Consider the following 24,171-nt stretch of genomic DNA (forward strand, 5'->3'; position numbering starts at 1 on the left):
ATTACTTTTAAAGACATTGTTAAAGTGGAAAAGTTAAATAATTTAAGCATTAATGTGTATGAGTTAGTTAGGAATTCGAATAAGTATACGGTGGAAGGACCAATTTATTTTACCAAACAAAGACGCGAAATTCATATAAATTTACTCTATTTATATGAAACCGGCGGGAAAAGTCATTTTGTATTAATTAAGAACCTATCCAGGCTTATATCACGTCAGTTTTCACGCCATGAGCATTCTATACACCTTTGTGATGGATGTTTAACCCGATTTCCATCTGCTGAAAAATTAATTACACATCAGAATCACGATTGTAATCATATAAAAACAATTGTTCCCACGATAAATTTAAAATCAAAACCTAATTATTTTGGCTTACACACTCCCGAAAATATTTTATCATTTAATAACTATAAATTCACACAGATGGTCCCGTTCGTTATATATGCAGACTTCGAATCGATTCTACAACCCATCGATTTTTGTGAGCCCAATTCATCTAAATCTTTTACCGAAAAAGTTGAGATGCATCAACCCTACAGTTTCGCGTATTATATCGTTTCCACGATTGATAGTAGTTTTAATAAATTTGAAACGTATACAGGACTTGATGCATCTCACGTTTTTATCACAAAATTAATCGATGATGTTAAATCTATTTATAATAAATACTTGAAAACCGTAAAACCAATGATACCTTTAACAACCGATGAGCAACGCAATTTCGATTCAGCTGAAAATTGTTATATTTGTCAAAATCCTTTCACATCTGACCAGGTTAAGGTACGCGATCATTGTCATATTGGTGGTAAATACCGGGGATCCGCCCATGCAAATTGCAATCTAAATTTCAAACTTCCAAATTCTATTCCAATATTCTTTCATAATTTTAGCGGTTATGATTGCCATTTATTTATTAAAGAAATGGCTGATGCTGATGAATATGGACTTGATGTATTGCCGAACAATAAAGAAAAATATATCAGTTTCAGTAAAAGAGTGTTTGTCGATAAATTAATCAATGAAGATAAAACTGTTGAAAATATTTTTTTAAAATTAAGATTTGTTGATTCGTTTAGATTTATGGCATCTTCATTAGACTCTTTAGCCGGTAACCTCGAAATAAATGACTTTATCAATATACGTAAATTCTTTCCACACCCGGAACATTTTAAATTGTTAACGAAAAAGGGTGTATTTCCATACAATTATATAGCCTCTTTCGATAAACTAAATGATACATCACTACCATCTAAAAGCATGTTTTACAACAAATTAAATTTAGAAGACATAAGCGATGAGCAATATTCGCACGCTCAATGTGTGTGGAAAAAATTTAATTGTCAAAATTTGAAACAATATTCCGACTTGTATTTAAAGACAGATGTTCTTTTATTGACTGATGTATTTGAAAAATTTAGGCAAGTTTGTTTTAAAACTTACGATTTAGATCCCGCGCATTATTATACGGCACCGGGGCTATCTTGGGATGCCATGTTAAAATTCACCAAAATTAAATTAGAATTATTGACGGATATAGATCAAGTTCATTTTATTAAGAAAGGTATCCGTGGAGGTATTTCTCAATGCTCCCTACGGTACGCTAAAGCTAATAATAAATATATGGATAATTATAACCCCAATTTACCATCATCGCATTTAATGTATTGGGACGCGAATAATTTGTATGGATGGGCGATGTCGCAATATTTACCGGTTTCCAGTTTCAAGTGGTTAGATGATACCCAAATTCTAAATTTTAATTTTAATAATATATCAGATACTTCAGATTACGGTTACATTTTAGATGTAGATATCGAATACCCCGAGTATTTGCATGATACGCATAATGATTTACCTTTTTTATGTGAAAACATTTTACCACCTAACGGTAGATGTGAAAGCGATAAAAGATTGATTCCAAATTTATTTAATAAAACAAATTATGTTGTGCATTACAGAAATTTAAAGCAGGCCGTTGCTAACGGTCTTAAAGTTTCTAAAATTAATAGAGTTTTATCGTTCAGACAGTCTATCTGGTTGAAATCTTACATCGATAAGAAGACAGCATTACGCCAATACGCTAATAATTCTTTTGAAAAAGATTTTTTCAAGTTAATGAATAATGCGGTTTTTGGTAAAACCATGGAAAATGTAGATAAGCGAGTCGATGTAAGATTAGTGACCAGTTGGGATGATGTTCATACTAGCGAAATCTCCGGTCGTCCTCGTTTAGGAGCTCGGAGTTTAATTGCGAAATTGAATTTTAAAAGCATAAACATATTCACAGAAACGTTTTCGGCAATTCAAATGGATCGTCTCCATGTCGTTTACGATAAACCTCTATATGTTGGTTTTACGGTTTTAGAATTGTCTAAATTGTTAATGTATAATTTTTATTATGATTTCTTAAAACCAAAGTACGGTGAATCTATTCGCTTATGTTACATGGATACCGATAGCTTCACCGTACTAATTGATTCCGATGATGTTTATAGAGACGTGAAATTGAATTTAGATAAATTTGACACATCGAACTACAGTCCTGATAATCAGTTTGACATACCGTTACATAATAAAGCTGTTTTGGGTAAAATGAAAGACGAGAATTGCGGAAACATAATGGTTGAATTTATCGGTTTGAGGTCTAAAGTGTATGCGAATAGGGTCGCTGATGGTCGGGTTACAAAGAAATCTAAAGGTGTTAAGAAAGCTATTGTTAAACATAACATATCTTTTCAAAATTATTTAGATTGTTTAAATTCAAAATCGGTTTTATTTAAAAAACAAACGTTATTTAGAAGTTTCAATCATAACATATTTACAGCATTACAAAATAAATTGGTTCTATCACCAAATGACTCCAAGCGATATATTTGTAATAATGGAATTAATACATTCGCTTGGGGTCATTATAGTATTAATGACGATAGTACATAGTTTAATTTTAAGTTAATTTATTCGTATTTATTGTAATTTATTGAAAAGTTCTCGATGGTTTAATTGTTTATTCGCTTTACTTTCTGTTTACATCACACTTTAGCTATGGTTCAAATCTCATTGGTAAGTATGTTAATTTACACCATCGAGATTTTTTTTATTGTTTTAATTCAATTGCAGGATTTTAAAGTCTATATACCTAAACGTTATGAAAATGAGACTTTAAAGGACGATACGTTTGCAATTTTAAAATCTTCAATCAATTCTTTGTGAATTTAAGACTAAAAAAAGAATTCATGTATTTGAGCTTTACGGGATGTTGCCCATCGAAATCATATTGAGATTGTGGAGAACATGGTTTACCAACCATTGGGATGTGTTGGGAACACTTAGGATCGATTTATTTTTTATACTGTAAGTAATATCTATTGTTTCTCGAATTTTCCTTTTGATAATTTTATTTTTTTTAATTTTATCAACAGTTGTTATTGGAAATTTGTTTATCTAGAGAGATGTTATTGCGTCTAACCACATTATTTTTTTTGCGGTTACATTATCTCTACCGCCTGGTGCGAAATTTATTCATTCCGAACTTACACTCCAAACTGTTCACTTGAAGTTTATACACCGCTTATTGAAAAGATGGAACATCTAAATCGTTTAGGACAGTGTGAATTTTTACCTAAGAAAAAAGTGAGTGATTTACATTTACATACACCGTATCCAATTATAGCAGCTAAACGTATTCCAAGCCGAGCTTGGCCTACGGTAATTGTTGAACTGGAAGCTGGATTTATTGTGTTTCTACCTAAACGTATTGCTGAAGTGATTTCCGATGCTGAAATTGTTGAACTACGTGAAATGTGTTTGGTATATCTTGGAGAACTTGAACTTAACAAGACATGTACTGTGCAAAAGATTGAATTTATAAAGAAGAAGAAAAAGAATATTGGTTCAAATGATGAAATTCCATCGGCATCTATTTCTTAAATGTAGTCATTTCAAGTTAATCACAGATTATATTATATATTGGTTTGTTTATATAGGAAGAAGAATTTGAGACTATTAAGAAGCAAAAGCCATGCCTGAAGGACAAGTTAAAGGAGATCAACATCATGCTTGAAGCTTATGGTGGATCTAAACTTAAGCCATTGGGTAGAGTAACATTACATTGTAAAATTAAAAATAAGGTAGTAGAAATAGATTTCTTGATAGTTAATAGTTCAAAATCATTATTAGGGTTAAAAGATTGTGCTAGATTAGATTTGATTAAAAGAGTTGATCAAGTTAGTAGTGTAGATGACTTTGTCAATAAACATAGAATAGTCTTTAACGGACAAGGTACATTTAATGAGACATGTAATATAAAAATTAAGGAAAATAGTAAACCTGTGGCTATGCCGCCTAGGAGAGTACCGTTGGCTATTAAAGAAAGACTCAAAAGGAAATTAAACGATTTAGAAGAGAGGAACATTATTTAAAAATTGGAAAGACCTGCTGAATGGTTGCATAATTTAGTAATAATAGAGAAAAAAGATGGTTCATTGAGATTATGTCTAGATCCTCAAGAATTAAATAAAGTAATACAAAAAGAATATTATCTAATACCAACTGTAGAGGAAATAGCGATAAAGTTAAAAGGAAAATCGGTTTATACGGTTTTAGATTTGAAAGATTTTATCAAATTAAATTAAATAAGGCTTCTAGTACATTGTGCTCTTTCAGTAGCCCTTTTGGTCCCTACAAATTTAATAGATTACCGTTTGGTTTGTCCTTAGCACCGGAACTTTTTCAGAAAATAAATCACAAAAATTTTGGGGATATAGGTGTTATGATATATATCGATGACATTATAATAGCTGCTAATGATGAAGAAGAGCATGATAAGATTTTACAGAAGGTTATTAACAGAGCAAAATCTTTAAATATTAAATTTAATAAGAATAAAATACAATTCAAGGTTAACATGGTAAAGTACTTGGGACATATATTTAGTAGGGAGGGTATGAGACCAGACCCAGCTAAAATTAAAGCTATAATAGAGTTAAAGGCGCCAAGTAATAGAAAAGAATTAGAAAGAGTACTAGGCATGATTAATTATCTTAGAGTATTTATACCAAACATGGCTGAGTTGACAGCATCGATAAGACAATTATTAAAAGACAAAATTATCTTAGCTTTTAACAAAATAAAACAAATTCTGTGTGAAGGTTCAGTGTTGACTAATTTTGATGAAAAAATTATGCCAGACTGATGCATCCCGAGATGACATTGGGTGTGTATTGTTGCAGAACCGCAAGCCAGTGGCGTACGCATCGAAGGCGTTATCGAAGGCAGAGCAGGGATATGCTCAGATCGAAAAAGAGTTTTTGGCGGTAGCGTATTCATTGAAAAGTTTCATTATTATAATTTAGGAGTAGTAACGGTCGTTACTGTTAGGAACTAAAGTAATTTATTGGGATACACGACCAACACGACAAAGGCTAGATAATTGAAAAGAGGCTTCCTTTTATCTTTACCGAGCTTTCGGAAATTTTATTTTTCCTTCTTCGGAGGTAACTACAATATTGAGACAACAAAGGTTACAATAATTAACAAAAATGCATCTCAACAACTTACAAAAATGGATTGCATATGGAACTGAACCAAAGCTAAACATGAGGTCGCAAAAATTGAACACTAGACATCTCTTATTAAAACTATACTTCTCATAATTCACTAAAGGTGACGAATTAAAGATCAAATAATACTAAAAATTATTACAACGTTAATTATGAAACTATTAAAATAAGTATTACTTACAATAAGAACACGTTAAAATTTGTACGTTAAAAGTTAAGACGCAATAAGTCACGTAAGTTTTTTGTACCACAAAAACTGGAAAGAAACGAGGCTAACCAACCGTCGTCACGGCAAAACACCAAATACACTAAAAATAACCACTAGGTGGCGCTAAAAGGGGGAATGAAATTGAAAATATGAAAAAGAAACAAAAACCGAGGAAAAAGAACTAGAAAACGAGAGAATCACTCTCCATCGATGTTTGATCCCTTCTACCCCAGTCCTTCATAACAAGGTAACTATAAATAGAACTAAGGTTCTGGGTGTCAGTTCTGAAGTTCAAGGAATTAACCTCTTTATTAATGTAAAACATCTCTAAGAATAATCTTTTAGAATAAATTGATTCTTTATCAACAATCTGAGAATTCTCAAAATTAAAATGGTGACCACTGAGAACATGGTGATGAACCAACGCACTCTTATTTTCATCTCTAGATTGACAATCACGTTTATGTTGCTTGATCCTAGCATCAAAATACTGACTGGTAGTGCCTATGTAGGTTTATTCGCAATTATTGCAAGGAATCTTATAAATAACATTAGATTGTAAACCTTTAGGAACCAGATCCTTAGTCCTTGAAAAGCAAGTGTATAAAGGCAAAGAGTTACATTTAGCAAACCTAACCGAGTCAAACCTCAGAACTGACACAAGTTTATCAGTCAACTTGGGGACGAAGGGAATCTTAACAAAGTGGGTCCGGGGGTCAGGAAGGCTAGATATGTCGTGCTGGTCGTCACCTTCAGAAGGTTGACTGATATTACGATGGTAAGTACCATTATGATAAAGAATTCTATTAACTAGACTTATCGGATACCCGTTGTTAACCTGAAGATACCTGAAGATGTCAAAGTTTTTTTGTCATTGGGACCTAAGTTTGGCTTATTTCCTGATGCCACTGCTTTGTCTGTTCCTAAGTTGTTGGCAGATGTAGAGTCTATAATTAAAGTTTTGCCTAGTAGTTTACATAACATAAAAAGAGCTCAAGTTACAAACATTATGACTAATTTTCTTAATGGACACCAACACCTTAACAGTACCCAGTTGTTTTTGAAGAGGAGTTTGATCTCTACAAAAAGGTTTTTGAGTCTTGAAAGAGAGGACCCGATTCTTATACTCAGAGCAGAGAAAGGACAGGTTACAGTAGCTATGTTTAAATCTGAATATATATCGAAGTCTTTAGACTTATTTAATGATCAGTCCACGTATTGTGTTTTGGATAGGGAGCCTACTTCAAAGATACAAAATAGAAACAATAAATTTTCAAAAATTTTATTAGAAAAGGAATACATTGATAAGAGATTGTATAACAGCCTGAGATGTCATAATGGTGTCATCCCCAAGTATTATGGGTTGCCGAAGATTCACAAGGTGAACTGTCCCTTGAGACCTATTATATCGTTTGTAGGTTCCCCCACATATCACTTGTCAGAGTTCTTGTCAGGTATTCTGAAACTTTCTTTTAGTGAGAGAACTTCCTACAATATCAAGGATGCTTTCTCTTTTGTAGAGAAAATTAGGGATATAAAACTCCCACCTAACTTTATGCTTATCTCACTTGATGTGGTGTCTCTCTTCACCAACATACCCCTCAATTTGGTGAGAGATATATTGTTTCAAAATTGGGACCTAGTAAGTTCTGTCACCCCTATTGATATGGAATTGTTTTTACAATTGATAGTGTTCCTTTTTGAGTCTTCGGTATTTACTTTCAATGATGTTATTTACAGTCAAAAATTTGGCACTCCAATGGGAAGTCCTTTAAGCCCCATCTTGGCCACAATGGTGATGGATCATCTTCTCGATCAATGTATCCCTCTGTTGGGTTTTTCTCTTCCTTTTATCTACAAGTACGTGGACGATATAATTTGCGCTGTACCTGTCGACCGCATCGACGATGTTATGGGTGTGTTCAATAACTTTGATAGTCATTTACAGTTCACGGTTGAAACTGAATCTAACTCTAGTGTTCCTTTTCTCGATACTAATGTTATAAGAAATTTAGATCAAACTATTAGTTTAAATTAGTATACTAAGCCAACATATTCGGGGAGATATATTAACTTTCATTCAAACCACCCTCTCAATCAGAAACTGAACACTGTGGTTGCTATGGTTAATCGTGTCAGATCCATCTCTGATGTCCGCTTTCTTGAGTCTAACCTAAAAAATCTCCGGGATATATTCGTCAACAACGGGTATCCGATAAGTCTAGTTAATAGAATTCTTTATCATAATGGTACTTACCATCGTAATATCAGTCAACCTTCTGAAGGTGACGACCAGCACGACATATCTAGCCTTCCTGACCCCCGGACCCACTTTGTTAAGATTCCCTTAGTCCCCAAGCTGACTGATAAACTTGTTTCAGTTCTGAGGTTTGACTCGGTTAGGTTTGCTAAATGTAACTCTTTGCCTTTATCCACTTGTTTTTCAAGGACTAAGGATCTGGTTCCTAAAGGTTTACTATCTAATGTTATTTAAAGATTCCTTGCAATAATTGCGAAAAAACCTACATAGGCACTACCAGTCAGTATTTTGATGCTAGGATCAAGCAACATAAACGTGATTGTCAATCTAGAGATGAAAATAAGAGTGCGTTGGTTCATCACCATGTTCTCAGTGGTCACCATTTTAATTTTGAGAATTCTCAGATTGTTGATAAAGAATCAATTTATTCTAAAAGATTATTCTTAGAGATGTTTTACATTAATAAAGAGGTTAATTCCTTGAACTTCAGAACTGACACCCAGAACCTTAGTTCTATTTATAGTTACCTTGTTATGAAGGACTGGGGTAGAAGGGATCAAACATCGATGGAGAGTGATTCTCTCGTTTTCTAGTTCTTTTTCCTCGGTTTTTGTTTCTTTTTCATATTTTCAATTTCATTCCCCCTTTTAGCGCCACCTAGTGGTTATTTTTAGTGTATTTGGTGTTTTGCCGTGACGACGGTGGTCAGCCTCGTTTCTTTCCAGTTTTTGTGGTATAAAAAACTTACGTGACTTATTGCGTCTTAACTTTTAACGTAAAAATTTTAACGTGTTCTTATTGTATTATTTTTAGTATTATTTGATCTTTAATTCGTCACCTTTAGTGAATTATGAGAAGTATAGTTTTAATAAGAGATGTCTAGTGTTCAATTTTTGCGACCGCATGTTTAGCTTTGGTTCAGTTCCATATGCAATCCATTTTTGTAAGTTGTTGAGATGCATTTTTGTTAATTATTGTAACCTTTGTTGTCTCAATATTGTAGTTACCTCTGAAGAAGGAAAAATAAAATTTCCGAAAGCTCGGTAAAGATAAAAGGAAGCCTCTTTTCAATTATCTAGCCTTTGTCGTGTTGGTCGTGTATCCCAATAAATTACGTTAGTTTCATTATTATGTTTACGGAAGAAAGACCAGACAAACATCAAAAATTGACAATAATAGATTACAGCGAATAAAAATGAAATTGACTAAATACGATTTCGATTTGGTGTATACTCCAGGCAAAGAAATGCATATCGCGAATTTATTATCAAGGAATTTTGACAGGAATAACCTAGAAAATGACGAGTTTGTAGGCGAGGTAGTACATGCAGTAGTTATTAATTTGCAAATGAGTGGAAAAAGGAAACAACAGTTTAGGACAATTTTGTTGGAAGATGATGAACTAATGAAGTTAAAGGATTATTATTACAATGGTTGCCCGAAAACATTGAAATTAACTAACGACAAGATTAAAGGATACTGGAATTTAAGAAATAATATTTACATGGCAGATGGATTAATGTTTTATAAACACAGAGTAATAGTACCAAAGAAGTTAAGGTCAGAGATGTTACATATTTTGCATGAAGGACATTTGAGCTGAGAGCTAAAGAAGTAATGTATTGGCCTCAGATGTACGAGCAAATAAATGACATGGTACGTAAATGCACAGTATGTGAGAAATATAGAAACTCGAATACACGAGAACCATTATTACCCCATGAATTACCTAAATACCCCTACCAAAAAATAGCAATGGATATTTTAAATTTCGCAGGTAAATCTTACCATTGAGTGGTGGATTATTATTCTAAATGGTTAGATATTTTACCATTACAATCAAAGACAGCCATAGATGTAATTAAAGAGTTCAAACCTCTCTTTTCGACTCATGGTATCCCAAATGTGGTTATTGCGGATAATATGCCTTTCAGATCTTACGAGTTTAGAAAATTTGCGGAGAATTATGATTTCACGATTAGAACAACTAGTCCACATTACAGTAGGTCCAATGGGTTAGCTGAAAGATTTGTGCAAATAGCCAAGAACATTCTCAGAAAAGGAAATGAATTGTCTTTATTGGACTACCGCACGATACCTCTATCAAAGACTGGCTTGGCACCCTGTCAATTGTTAATCAATAGAAGAATAAAAGGTCGGTTACGGATAACTGATAAGTTGTTAACAGAAAAAGTGTCGGATAAGAAAATCTGGAATAAAATGAAGTTCAAACAAGACTTATACAAAGAATACCATGACAAAAAATCGAAGAAATTACCATCACTGCAGACAGGCAATGTGATGGCATGTGGTAATGAACGTAGACGGAAATATAAACAAGTAATGGGAGCGTGGTGTTATAACAGGAATCGCAGAGACCCTAGATCATATTTAGTGAAAAATGAAAGGTGCAATGTAGTAAGACGTAATCGAACACACCTGGCCAAATCTTGTAATAAACCAAACTTTAGAGATAGTGATACTTTTGATCCTAATGTTAGAATAAGTAACGATAGTATGGTTAAGGTTGCAACTCCCTCACAAAGATGCTTTCTAGGTTTAAGGATTATATTTTGTATTAAATTTATTTTACAAAACAAAGGAAGATGTTGCATATTAGGTTGGAAATACCAACCAGTGTAAATATATTGTCAAATATAAATCAATTGTAACGATAATAATAACAATAATAACGAAGATACAGATGGGTAAAGTTAATATTTTATTTTCGTTTTTCTTTAATAATTTCCCTTTTGCTTAAATTATGAACTTGAAAATAAGAACATTAACATTTTTTGAGACGATAAATAATAATTTGGTAATAGTTTTGATATATCTTTCAGATGGCGCTGCCTACCCTAAAAAAACTCCCTTAAAGCAGTCATATCTTTTTCATCTTTAAAATTTTTACAACTCACACAACTTAAAATAGTTTCTCAGACTGTTTTACATAAATTTGGTATACTTACCAATCTTCTCTAACGTTCTCCGTTTCCAAGATAATCACTGTTTAAGGGCACATTGCAAAATTTAACTATGCTCAGTAAACATTAGTTGGAGTTGAAAATGATTTTATTTGGCCAAACACTAGACTAACACTGTCAATGGAGGAAATTGACTTGGATCTTAGTCCAATTGTTAATAATCACGAAGAAACAAACTGTTAAAGTTAATGCTTTATTTTCGTTTTTCTTGCCAGTCAACTGTCAATTGTGTCAAACTGTTTCAAGTTGTGTGAGTTGTGAAAATTTTAACGATGAAAAGATATGACTACTTTAAGGGAGTTTTTTAAGGCAAAACTAATACCAAATTATTATGTATCGTCTTAAAAAATGCTAATGTACCAATTTTCATGTGCATAACGTAAGAAAAAACGAAATTATTAAAGAAAAACGAAAATAAAGTATTAACTTTAACCATCTGTATCTATTAACAATTGGACTAACATAAATTGGGTTAAATCGTAATAATTTAATGTAAGGAATTCACTGTTGCTCTGTGCCCCATTAGTAACGGACTATCCTGTATATACAAAAATAAGTGAACTACTTCTAAAACTGTAAGGAAACCGTACCTATAAGTTTAATTAAGGTGAAAGGTTTAATTATTGCGTTTATAAATAAATTAAAACTTTATAAAAATAATATTAACAGACATGATTTTACTTTATTTCGCTACTTAAATAAAATAATTGTTCAGGAAGAAAGTATAGAAGTTTCATTCATATTCCCGATTGGGTAATTAATCCATTTACCGCTGTCTCTGCTGTAGTACTGTCGAGTATTCAAGAAACATTAATAGATTTGCAGGCAAATCTTGAGGCAAAAATCTCTTGAACAAAATAGCTTGAAAGAATTTTGGATAAAAAACAGTAAGACCTTTCAGCCGATATGGAAAGATGTTAAAGTTTTAATTATGGCAGTTCCAGCGTCATATTTACTAGAGAAAGGATTTAGCGCTGTATCGCAAATGCTAACAAAGCAAAGAAATCTTTTAAAAATCTGCGAAAATGGTGACTTAAGGCTCTTACTCACTAAGTTAGAACCTAATATTACTAACTTATGTAAAAATCATCAACCTCAAGGTTCTCATTAAAACTTTCAATATAATTCAGGTATTCTTTTTTATATTTTTATGGTAAGAATAAAAAAAATTTTTTGTAGTTAATAGTTCCTTTTTTAATAGTAGTTCTTAATATACAGGAGGGTGTATCTAAATTGATGCGAAATATTTTAATTTCTAAGTCTGCTAATTCGGGACGGGTGAATTACTCTAAAGTTGACTAGTGTTTCATTCAAAAAGTCTTTATTCAAGTTGCGTCAAGCTTTCAAGCCAAAATGGGCTCATTCTCAAGACTAAAAACAATGAAAAACAAGCGTTACAAATTAATTTTGAGGTTAATTCTTATTTAAAACATCTTACCAAATAAGAACGTGACTAAATTCCTAATTTATAAAATAATTTTTTTGAATCCAAACTTCCGCAAAAAAGTCAATCATGTAGCTAATTTAATGCAATGAACCAAATAACAACGTGTTAAAACTTATAATTTAAACAGAAAATGGCAAGAATAAAGCGTGTGAATTATACTACGTGATAAATTTTAAAACTGGTAAAAAAAACCTTTGGTTTGAGTTTGGTTGAATTAAATTTAAAATTTTCAGTTTAGGCAACTTCATGCGCATTTTTGTAAATGTGGTTGCATACCTTGTTTTGTAATAGTTTTAGAATTTGGAACCAGTTTTATCGGGTCATATTCTGAGAATGTGCTCGAAGCAGCAACACATATTTGAAACCGAACTCCGTACCTACTCTTTATTTGCCAACAAAAGGTATACATTACATTAGACACCTATCGGTTGCTTGTTAATTAAAAGTAATATTATGTAGGTATTTAAATCAGTAAATTTATTTTTTTTGATGCTGATATTGTTTCTAATGCTGTAAAGCAATCATTATTGTTTCATGATTATATACGCCAACCATATGAAGATGAAATGGAATGACATTCAACCGATACAACCCAGGATCTATATATGTGGATATATCTAAACCATCCACATTAAACGATACTTCCCTAAGAGGTTTGTACTATACACTTATAACCATATTGAGCTTTAACAACTTATCGTAACCTAATATATTTTTTATTATCCCCATAAAGGGGTCATTTTTAGTTTGATGAAAGTTATAATAATATGCTATAAATTATAAACGGTGTTGCATTTGAGGGGCAAGTATGTGTTATTGATATGCCTTCGATAATACCCAAATCGACAGAGACCTTTTCATTGAGATAATAACCTTCCTCTTTGAATCTTCTATTTTTTCCTTTGATGGAAAGATGGATTATTTGTTGGATCAATTGATCCCTTCACTTGATTTTACTTTTCCTTTCATTTTTAAGTATGTTGATGATATCATTTGCTCAGTTCCTTTCGATTCCGTTGACACTGTCCTCAGAGTTTTCAATAGCTTTGATCAGCACCTTCAGTTCACTGTGGAGACAGAGGTTGGTTCATCAGTCCCCTTTCTTGATACCAGGGTTATACGTGAACCCAACCAAAACATGATTTTGAATTGGTACACTAAACCCACTTACTCTGGGAGATACATTAACTACCATTCCAACCATCCTATTAATCAAAAAATCAATGTTGTCAAGCTGATCTCTAATGAACGGTTCCTCAAAGAAAACCTAAAAAGGCTTCATAATATTTTCTCAAACACCGGTTATCGCCATGGTCTCTTGCTTGGTATATTCAACCATAACAATAATTTTCATTCATCTACTGTTAATCTCAATAAAGCAGACAAATCTAACGGTTCTCAAGAGAACCTCCCAAGTGTTCTTAATTTTAGATATGTAAAGATCCCCTTCGTTCCTAACTTAACACCTCAGTTGATGTTTGTTCTGAATACTGACTATAAAATTTGCAAAATTCAACCTCTTTCTTGTTTTTCTCTAAAACTAAGGATCCTGTTCGCCTTCTAGCCCAGTCTCACGTAATTTACAGAATACTTTGTAATAATTGCAATGGTGCATATATCGGTACCACTATACAGTATCTTTCGAATAGAATTAACCAACATAAAAGGGATTACGTAGCTGGAAATTAGAGAAAAAGTGCGTTAGTGGCCATCATGTTAATGAGGGTAATCATTTCGATTTTAACAATAGTATTATCATAGATAAGGAACAGGTTTATCAAAAAAGGTTATTTTTGGAGATGGTCTATATTAACAAAGAAATAAAATCCGTTAACTTTAGAACTGATATCGATAATTTAAGCTCAATTTATAGTTACCTTCTATCAAATAATTGGCAGTCTCAAGATAAATCCAATGTTAATGAAACATCTCTTCTTTTCTAAAGATATATTACTGTTTAAAAGGAGATAATATTTTTATCGATTTAACGTAAGTTTTGAAAAAATTTATTTAACACACATGTTAACTATATTTTAACATTCTTAATATTTTGTTTTTTTTTTAATTTTTGTGTTTTGTATTTTTGAAAATTGTTGTGCGGCGCCGGCACCTCTGTTGGGTGACTGGTGTAAATGTTCAAATCATGTTTTTGCGAGTTCTGGTTCTCAACGTTTTACTTAGTTGTAACGTTTAACTTCTTCAAAGTCATAGCATTTTGGTTTATAAAGATTTTAACGTTTTCTGTTTTACTTTGGAGTTAGAGATTAAGTTAATGTTGGTTCATTGTTAAATAAATCCGTTTTTGACGCTTTTAAAGGTGATTGAATGCATCTGTTGCTTGAGGTGATTAAATCGGTTTCCATTTGTAAGTAGATTAGTTTATTTTTAGATCAATTACTGATTACTTACTTATTGTTCATTGTTTTGTTTTCTTTTGTTCAGTAACCCTGATGAAGGAATCAAAAAGATTTCGAAAGCTTGGTATAGAAAAAATGAGGCTGTTTTGTTGAAATCCTTGAAAAATTGGTCGCGTTTCCTAAGATTATTTTTCCTAGTTCCTAACGTGTAGCGATTGTCCGCTTCAATTAAGTTATTGATATGGTTCTTATAAAATCATTTTATTTCTATTATTTTTGTATTATTTATTACTCTTTATTATACATATAACTCCTTCAAAATTTAGAGAAGAGTTTTAAGGATTTATATGTACATGCTTGTAGATTTTAATTAAAGAATTAATCCTGGAATTACACTTTTTTAGCACCTGTATCAGGATTATTGGCAGCCATTGGTGTTCAAAAATCAAAATAATTGTCACCAAAGACTAAACACCTATACAAAACAAGCACATATCTCAAGAAGAAAGTTTCCATATAGCAACAACGCAGTCGTATGTCAAAACAAAGGTTGGAAAGCGCAAGAACGGAGTTTGAAGTTAAAAGCACTGGCTTGAGAAAGGAAACAATTGATTTTTGTTTAGCACAATTAACTGCTAAATCAAAGAAACCTCGCGGACGACGGTATTCTTACGAAGAAAAATTAATGTGCCTTGCACTCTACAAACATTCTGGAACATCCTATAAATTTTTATCGAAAATGTTTAATTTACCATCAAGACGTAACCATTATGCAGTTACTTTCGTAGTTTATTTGAGAATTTAAAAAAGGTCACAGCAAAATTGAATTCTTTACAACGTCATTGCGTTCTCATGTTTGATCAGCGGAACAACGAAGAAATATAAATAAACAGTAGCTTACTATTTCTGCAAGGGAACAACTAAACAAGTTGATTGACTAAACAAGCTTATTTCTATCTTAGGCAATTATATCCTCATAGAACTTATTTGTCATATAATATCAAAAAACAATTATGTGATGCTTACGTCTTCGTTACATCTTTGATATCATGAAGTATGACCGAGTATCGCTAGGCTGAAGGATATGAACTGGTTAATAATGAGTTCTAGACGTGAAGTGCTTACTTTGCAATTTGTTTCACAAAATAATCACGACACGGATCCCACGATACCTCTATGACAAAATTACATTTAAGTCAAATGACGGAAGATATCCAACCAGGTTTTGTTTTTACAAATCGCACTGTAATAGAAGGTAAGAGTTAATAGAAAATTATCACATAACATGCTATATTGTATTATTTTTTTAATTGTTCTAGGTTTGGTTCAAGAAGCCCGTGCATATTATTTAAAAAATAATTTAACAACAAAAAGAAGGTTGATTGTTCAAAGTAAAGAGAACATTCCTCTGTATGACATGCCCCACATTTTAAAAGGGCTTAGAAACAATCTATTAAAAAAAAATTTAGTACGGCAAAAAGATCGTGAAATAATTGTTGGCCAAATGGGAAGATCTGGAGAAAGCATATGAAATCGATTGTGGTAGTGGCGATTAATGCCAAAAATCACCGATTTTCATGTAAGAAGGAATAAAATTAAAAAAATGAAAGTGACATGTGCGGCCAAATTTTCAGATATCGCGGCTGTAGTATTTTACATGGGCAAAACAAGTATGTATAAGAAATAAAAACCAAATTTTGTATGTAAATACTCAATGGGCTTTCATAGTAAATATTGATTTTTTAGGCGCTACTGATATTAACGAGGGTATAAAAAACACGTTGCCCAGGAAACAGCCACAGCATTCAAATTTTTTGACCAGTTGTTTGATAACGTTAATGGGGGAAGCTATAGGCCAACTCTTTCACACCACTTTTTGGAAGGATGCAAAAGGTAATTATAACGCATTAATGTATGAAACAAACTAATTGTAAGATGAATATTATAAAATAAAATGTTATGTAATATAATTTAAATGAAAGTTATAAAAAATTTGGAAATATGCAACGGTGAAAAATCCAAGTTTTAATCAAAGTTTATGTTTTTTTTTGTTTTAGAGAAAATAAAGAACATGTTTTTTCAACAGGAAGGAACTGGTGAACAAGTTATCCACACCAAGTTTAAAAAACTTTATTTTAAATTTGGAGGGATTCATTGACTTGAGCCAACTATTATTTTCTCATGGGGCGTCTTATTATTTTCCACGATGCCTCAACCAAGACCCTCTGGAAAAGGGTCAGGTGCGTCAGCATAGAGGTCGAAACACAAATCCCACGCCGAAACAGTTCACGGAAACGTTTAAACGATTATTAATAAGAAAAATAGTTAGCACCCATTCAGTGGGTGCTAACTGTGGGGAAGATTTTGATTTCTAACCATTCCGAAAGATATCACTTTATTTAACAGAAAAAAAGAGATTCTCCCCTTAAACTATTGAACGTCCCGGATCTGAAAATGATGAGTTTTTGTCTCCCTCTCTATCACCAATATTACCACCAACTCCAACATCCCTTGCATCTATATCTTCAGCACCACAACATTCTCTGTCGGAAGTCAGCAAGCAGCCTGATAATCCTGAAGTAGAACTGCCTGAAATTCTTCCGACTGCTAGAAAACAATGTAGTAAAGAAAGAAAATCCTGTACATCTGAAAACGATGTCGATAAAGCAGTGGCAGAATATTACGCTGCGAAAAAAAAATCACTTGGATCTAAAGACGAAAGGAAAGAGGCACTTTTAAACTTTTTCAACAGCATTGTGCCCGACATCTTGCCACTGACTGATGCTCAAATAAGAGTGTTCAAGCGAAAAACTCTCCTTTTAATTGATGAGATAATAAGTAATAATACCATGTTAGATAATGTTTGCACATTAGTCACTCTTCTATTCCTCAAAGATTTCCATCAGAAACAACGTCGCTAACTGGTAGCTTCCTTTCAACATTCGATCCCACTCGTCCAAGTAAAAAATATAATCCTCCTTTAACTGCTGAACCTCAACTAGAAACGAACGCTTTTCAGTACCGTCAATTATAATCCTAATAGAGATGTACATATTAGGTATATTTATTTTTTGAAAGTTTTTTATATAAAATCTACATTATATAACAAAGCTTGTTTTGATCTCTGAAATAAATAAGACTGTTTTGAGGAAACAGCATTTTATTTACCTTTGTAGCCGCTACGATCACGTCATCGATCGATGACGGTGACCACATGTTCGGACGAGTCCATGAAGAACAGAACAGAAGTAGTTGGACCGTTAACCCTGCAGTAGACGGGTGAGGTCTGTGAGTCCACCCAATACTTATATATAAAAATAGGTTATAAATAATTAATACTGAGGTGATTATTCTTTTTTTTATTGTCTATACCAGGTTTCGGGACCCTACCCTTCTTCGGTAGACCCTACAAGGTACAATAGACCTATTAGATATTATTAACAATATTAAATTAACACTGATTGATCTTGTTTAGACTTACGTCATATTCATTAGAATAATACAAACATTAAAACTTAAAATGAACTAAATAAAAATTGAGTTGCACGTGCGGAGAAAAGGTTTAACCGGTTAACTGTCGGAACATGTTGAATAATTTTGGAGGTTAAGATGTCGATAATACCGAATTTGACCAAATAAATTTAAATTCAAACTAGCCACGGTTATAAATAAAAGTCAAATGTAAAACAAATAAAATGTACGTCACGGATAAAATCAGGATCATTTACATCATTAAATAGATCTTCCTGTATAATACAAGCATTCATATGGAACAATTAACCAAGGGTTACTATTGAAGTGACATTGGGGCATGGGGTGTAAGTGGTGCAGGTTCGAGCCGCCTCCAAACTCGAACCTCTCTTCCACTCACATGAACAAAATTAGAAAGAGAAGGGACAGACTTTCCAAATTACTACAGAAATTTGTTAGAAATACTATTAATTTTAAACCAAAACATATGATCATAAACCTTAATCAAATACCAACTTTGATTAACAAAATAAAACTACCTGATAAGTTTAAAATGATTTCATTTGATGTCAGTAACTTGTACACCAATATACCCAAAGCCGAAACTCTGAAAATTTTGAAAGAGAATATTAAGACCGAACTTAGAGACGAAAACAAGACTAATTCCATTTGTAACATCTTTAAACATTGCTTAGAACAGAACTTCTGTACATTCAACAATAAATTCTACCAATATACGGATGGTTTGCCAATGGGTTCCCTACTCAGTGGGATAATGGCCGACTTATTTATGGACAACTTAGAAAATAAACTTATTATGAACGACATTAACCCATACAAAAATGAAATCATTACCTGGATCAGATATGTGGACGACATATTGGTTTTCGTCAAAGATGAACAAATAATTAATAATATCCATGAATACATAAACGAATTACATCCAAAGATACTTTTCACTCTAGAAACGGAAATAGAAAATAGAATAAACTTTCTTGACTTCACAATTCAACGTTTGGGCAACGAAATTAAATACACAATATTTAGAAAACCTACACAGACCTATGCAATTATCCCTTTCGACTCCTACCATGACAGCACCCATAAGATGGCAGCCCTCAGGACTTACCTACATAGAGCATTTAACTCCAATTTGGAACAACAGGATTTAGAGAGAGAAATCTTAATCATCCAACAAATTGCCAGTGAAAACTCCTTTCCTCAACACATCATACAGAGACTAATCTCAAGATATCGAAACAAGGCAGAGATAGAACGCTTAACTACATTGCATAACAAAACGAAGAATGGAGAAATTACCTACAGGTCAATTACATATCCGGGAACAATCTCACACAGAATTAGGAAAATATTCCATGAAAACGACATTACCATCTCATTTAAAAATAAAAATACATTAAAAAATATTTTAGTGAACAATAAAGATAAAACGGACATTTTGGCAAAAAGTGGTGTTTACCAACTTCAATGCGGGACCTGCTTCGCAACGAACATTGGAGAAACTGGCAGGAATTTACAAACACGGATAAAAGAACACAAAACCAACTCCAAGTCGAATTTTGGTAGACATTTGACCTTCAACAATCACGACTTTGACGAAACGAAACATGTTAAGCTACTACACCACTTAACAAAAAGCAACCTTATGGAATACATGGAGACATATGAGATAAATAGATTCATCAAAAACAACACGAATCTAACTAGCCTGAATGAACACATTACACCAATTTACCAACCACTATATGGATGTCTGAGGAACCCTTTCCCCAGAAGAAAGGAAGACAAGACTTAGTACCTTACAGTGCAAGTGGAAGAGAGGTTCGAGTTTGGAGGCGACTTGAATGCTGCACCACTTGCACCCCATGCCCCAATGTCCCATTTACATAACTCATTCCCCCCCCCCCTATTTATTTAGCTCTATTTTTCCAAACTGATGCTATTTAATTTAGTATTAGTTTATGTAATGTTTATCTAGTTTTTAAATTTTGATAGTTTCTCATGTGGCTGATCTCCTGTTTCAATATAGTAACGTAGTTGATTCATTTATGCCGTTTTTTGGTCGTGTCATTGGTTTTATGATGACTGTCCCTTCTCTTTCTAATTTTGTTAATGTGAGTGGAAGAGAGGTTCGAGTTTGGAGGCGGCTCGAACCTGCACCACTTACACCCCATGCCCCAATGTCACTTCAATACTAACCCTTGGTTAATTGTTCCATATGAATGCTTGTATTATACAGGAAGATCTATTTAAACGGGATGAAATTTAATAATATCTAATAGGTCTATTGTACTTTGTAGGGCCTACCGAAGAAGGGCAGGGTCCCGAAACCTGGTATAGACAATAAAAAAAAAAGAATGATCACCTCAGTATTAATTATTTATAACCTATTTTTATTAAACTCTCTGGTGAATACGGATATAAACGATATCAACAATACTGATATGTTGCTGTAATTTGTGTAAGAAAAATTTTGGCACCGTGGGCTTCCGTGTACCTTTCACAAATAGTAAAACTCGAATTTTTATAAAAATTTCTAATAAAGTATGTGACAATTTAAAAAAAAAAAAAATAAAAATGTCCTAATAGGCCTCACCCGTTCACTCATGTAACATCTTATAAAAAAACAAATACGTGTTTTCATTACTCTTTTGGTAGAATTAAAAAAAATATAGAAGTAAATTTTAAATTTTCTGTTTTCTCAATAAGTTCTAAATTGCTAAATTTAAATTCGGGGTATTCCCTTCTTACAATGACTTCGCTAGTGTATAACGGTCCGTGATTCCCCTAACATCACCACTTGGCTTCTGTACACAAACGTGGTTCAGTCGTTTATTACTTTTGTTAGTGAATTGTTTTCCAGAGAGTGGCGTAAAAACAAGTTATTATAAGTGTTTGTTAAATTCTTTTGGATTATCGAAGGTAAATAATTCTATAGTTATATATAAATATCAAGCATATTTACGTATTTTCTTTTTTCTCTCCCTTATAGGTTTATTTTATTTCAATATGTGTTCATATGAACGAGAGGTAAAAAGGTTAGAACGCCTTGCCGATGAAGTAAATAGTGATGAACTTTCAGAGTTGACTGAAAGTGATAATTAATCTTTGGCCGACGAAGACCATAACCTTGTAAGTGACCATGAATCAGATACTGAGCAAGAGTCGTTTTCAGATGTAGAAGAACAAGCCAATCTTTTGCGAAGAAGCAGATCTAAGTACTTTTATGGAAAGGATGGGACAAAATGGAGTAAGGAAGCTGCACCGTTGAATGTTCGAACGCGGCAAAGGAACATTGTAACACATCTTCCAGGTGTGTTGGGACTGGCAAAGAATGGAAAGACGCCAATGCAATGTTGGATGTATTTTTTCGAAGAAATCGTGAATGTCATTGTAGTAAACACTAATCTATATATCACAAAAATTTCAAATAGATATCAAGATCAGTACGACTACAAGGAAACAAATACCACTGAAATAATGGCATTACTAGGTCTGCTGTATCTAGCAGGTTCGCAGCATGGAGGACGAAAACACATTGCTGAATTTTATAGCGACGATGGCCTAGGATGCGAAATATTTCCTGCTGCAATGGCTCAAAGAAGGGTTAAATTTTGCTACTTGCATTTCGTGGGAGATGCAGATTTAAAATGTATATCCCAAATAAGCCAAATAAATACGGCTTAAAAGTGTTCTCAATGGTCGATTCTAGGACATTCTACACATCCCATTTAGAAATCTATGCAGGGACTCAACCCGAAGGCCCATCTAAAATCGATAATTCAACAGCTGCTGTCACAGAGAGGATGTGTATGCACCTATCCGGATCTGGACGAAATGTAACCATGGATCGTTGGTTTACCGGATATAAAATAGCTAGTGTGCTATTACGAGAGCATCGCCTCACTGTAGTGGCAACTATTCGGGCCAACAGAAGGGAATTACCTTTAGAAATAACACAGGTAAAGAACAGGAAAGTGAATTCGTCGCTATTTGCTTTTAGTAAAGACATGATGGCTGTTTCATACGTTCCAAAAAAATCAAAAAATGTTTTATTGATTTCGTCAATGCATAATGACACTGCTATTGATCAAAGTACTGGTGAAAAAGCTAAACCAGAAGTGGTCAGTTTTTATAATATGACCAAAGGTGGTGTAGATGTTGTCGACCGAATGATAACAGCATACAATCTAGCCAGAAACACACGACGTTGGCCTCTGGTCATATTTTATGGATTGATGAACGTCGCTGCGATTAACGTTTTTATAATTTATAAAGCAAACAACCCTGATGGTGAGTTTAGTAAAAGTCGAAGAATGTTTTTAAAAAATCTAGGAACTTCTTTACTAAAAGAAAACATGCGACAAAGGGCTGTAAATGCACGCCTGCCAAGAAAAGTTCGTGAAACAGCTGGTCGTTTATCAGGACTCTCTGCTTCAGAAGACCAGCAGGATCCCCCTCCCAATAAACTGGGCTACTGTAAATATTGTAAACGAAGGAAGACTCGATACTTTTGCAAATTTTGCAGGTGTTGGTTGTGCATGGATCATATTACAGCTTGTTGCCGCGAATGCACAGAGAAAAATTAATCTGAATTATCACCTTTTTTCCCATCCATTGTTTTGTGTCGAGGCTATTTTAAACATTTTGATATAGTTTTTTTTTATAAATTAGTTTGTTAACTGTATACTTATAACTTCTTTTTATACTTGTTATTGTTTAAAACTCAGTAAATAATGTTTAAAATAAAAGTGTTCAAAATGATATGTGTTGTTAAATTTAACAAAATTCCTAACCTTAATATTTATATTTTTTAATTTTATTGACTCATGGTGAAATAAACTAACTATAATTTACTCTAAATTGAAAAACAGTTAAAAAATCTATTTAATTCTATTTTTATATGTATTGCAAATATAGGCCTGACAGGCCTCACCCGTTCGCTCGTGTGATTTGCGGAACACCCGTTCACTGGAAGGTTAAAGTGTTCGTATGTGTTTTTCCAGTTCTTGTATTTTTTCGTTAAATAAATCTGTTAACAAACAGCGAGACTTTTAGTACTTCACCTTAATGTAATTAAAATTCTTTCTTCAGCAGTGACGCATTCCATGGGTATTTTGTTGGTATTTTGGTGATAAAGAGCAGGGGTAATAATTTCCGCAAGAGCGGTATATGTCTCTTTTGACATTCTGTAAAATGCAAGTAATTTTGTATCACATTCTTGCAGTTCTTTTGTCGCCACGAATAGCCTACATCTTATGCTTCGCTCGTTATAAGGATGAACCCAATGCTTTCTTTTGATTCTTTTCGTTCTTCTGTTTCTTTTGTACTGATACAAATAAAACATTTCTTCGCCTCTTGATGCACTCGACATTTTTACGCTATAGAACGCACAAGTTAACTGTTTAAAATTGCCCCGTGGGAGTACCCCTAGTTGCTCAGATCACCGATATCACAAGTATCGCTAACATCGCGTTGCAACTTTTTATTGCTTTCGTATTGCCCCGTGTGCGGAGGCCCTAACATTTCTTTTGACGTTTAACTGTCTATGTTTTTTGAGAATGTTGATAAGAGTTTAAGTGTTTTGAGTACTTATTCAAGTGAAATTACCAAAAATGCAGCAATATCCAGATACAGAAATGGCTGATATGCACTTTGTGTACGGTCTTGCCAACGATAATGGTCGTGAAGCTCAGAGATGCTACGCAGAAATGTATCTGATGCGGACAACGCCTGATCACAGAATTTTTGCCGTTATTCATCGACGTTTATGTGAAAAAGGTTTATTTAGGACTATTGCCGTTGAGGAAGAAGTGTTAAACTGGATCGATATGTACCCAGAAGCAAGTACAAGGGAAATTG

General features: G+C 33.2%; 1 protein-coding gene and 1 long non-coding RNA gene across 2 annotated transcripts; both read left to right on the top strand.

The window, feature by feature from the left end:
* The first annotated feature begins 2,290 nt into the window (after window positions 1-2,290).
* Window positions 2,291-5,494, top strand: LOC139429411 (uncharacterized). The gene is made up of 3 exons (XR_011640056.1): window positions 2,291-3,063; window positions 3,121-3,354; window positions 3,423-5,494. It is a non-coding gene; the product is annotated as an uncharacterized lncRNA (long non-coding RNA).
* Window positions 5,495-21,959: 16,465 nt separating this feature from the next.
* Window positions 21,960-22,898, top strand: LOC139429464 (piggyBac transposable element-derived protein 4-like). The gene has a single exon (XM_071195228.1). It carries the CDS (start codon window positions 21,960-21,962, stop codon window positions 22,896-22,898), a length of 939 nt encoding a protein of 312 aa, XP_071051329.1.
* The last annotated feature ends 1,273 nt before the right edge of the window (window positions 22,899-24,171 follow it).

The sequence above is a fragment of the Onthophagus taurus genome, chromosome 3 (genome assembly GCF_036711975.1).
Source record: "Onthophagus taurus isolate NC chromosome 3, IU_Otau_3.0, whole genome shotgun sequence".
Lineage (NCBI taxonomy): Eukaryota > Metazoa > Arthropoda > Insecta > Coleoptera > Scarabaeidae > Onthophagus > Onthophagus taurus.

Excerpts from the sequence above, each read along its gene's own strand:
- LOC139429464 (XM_071195228.1), top strand. The coding sequence starts at position 21,960 with ATGTATATCCCAAATAAGCCAAATAAATACGGCTTAAAAGTGTTCTCA.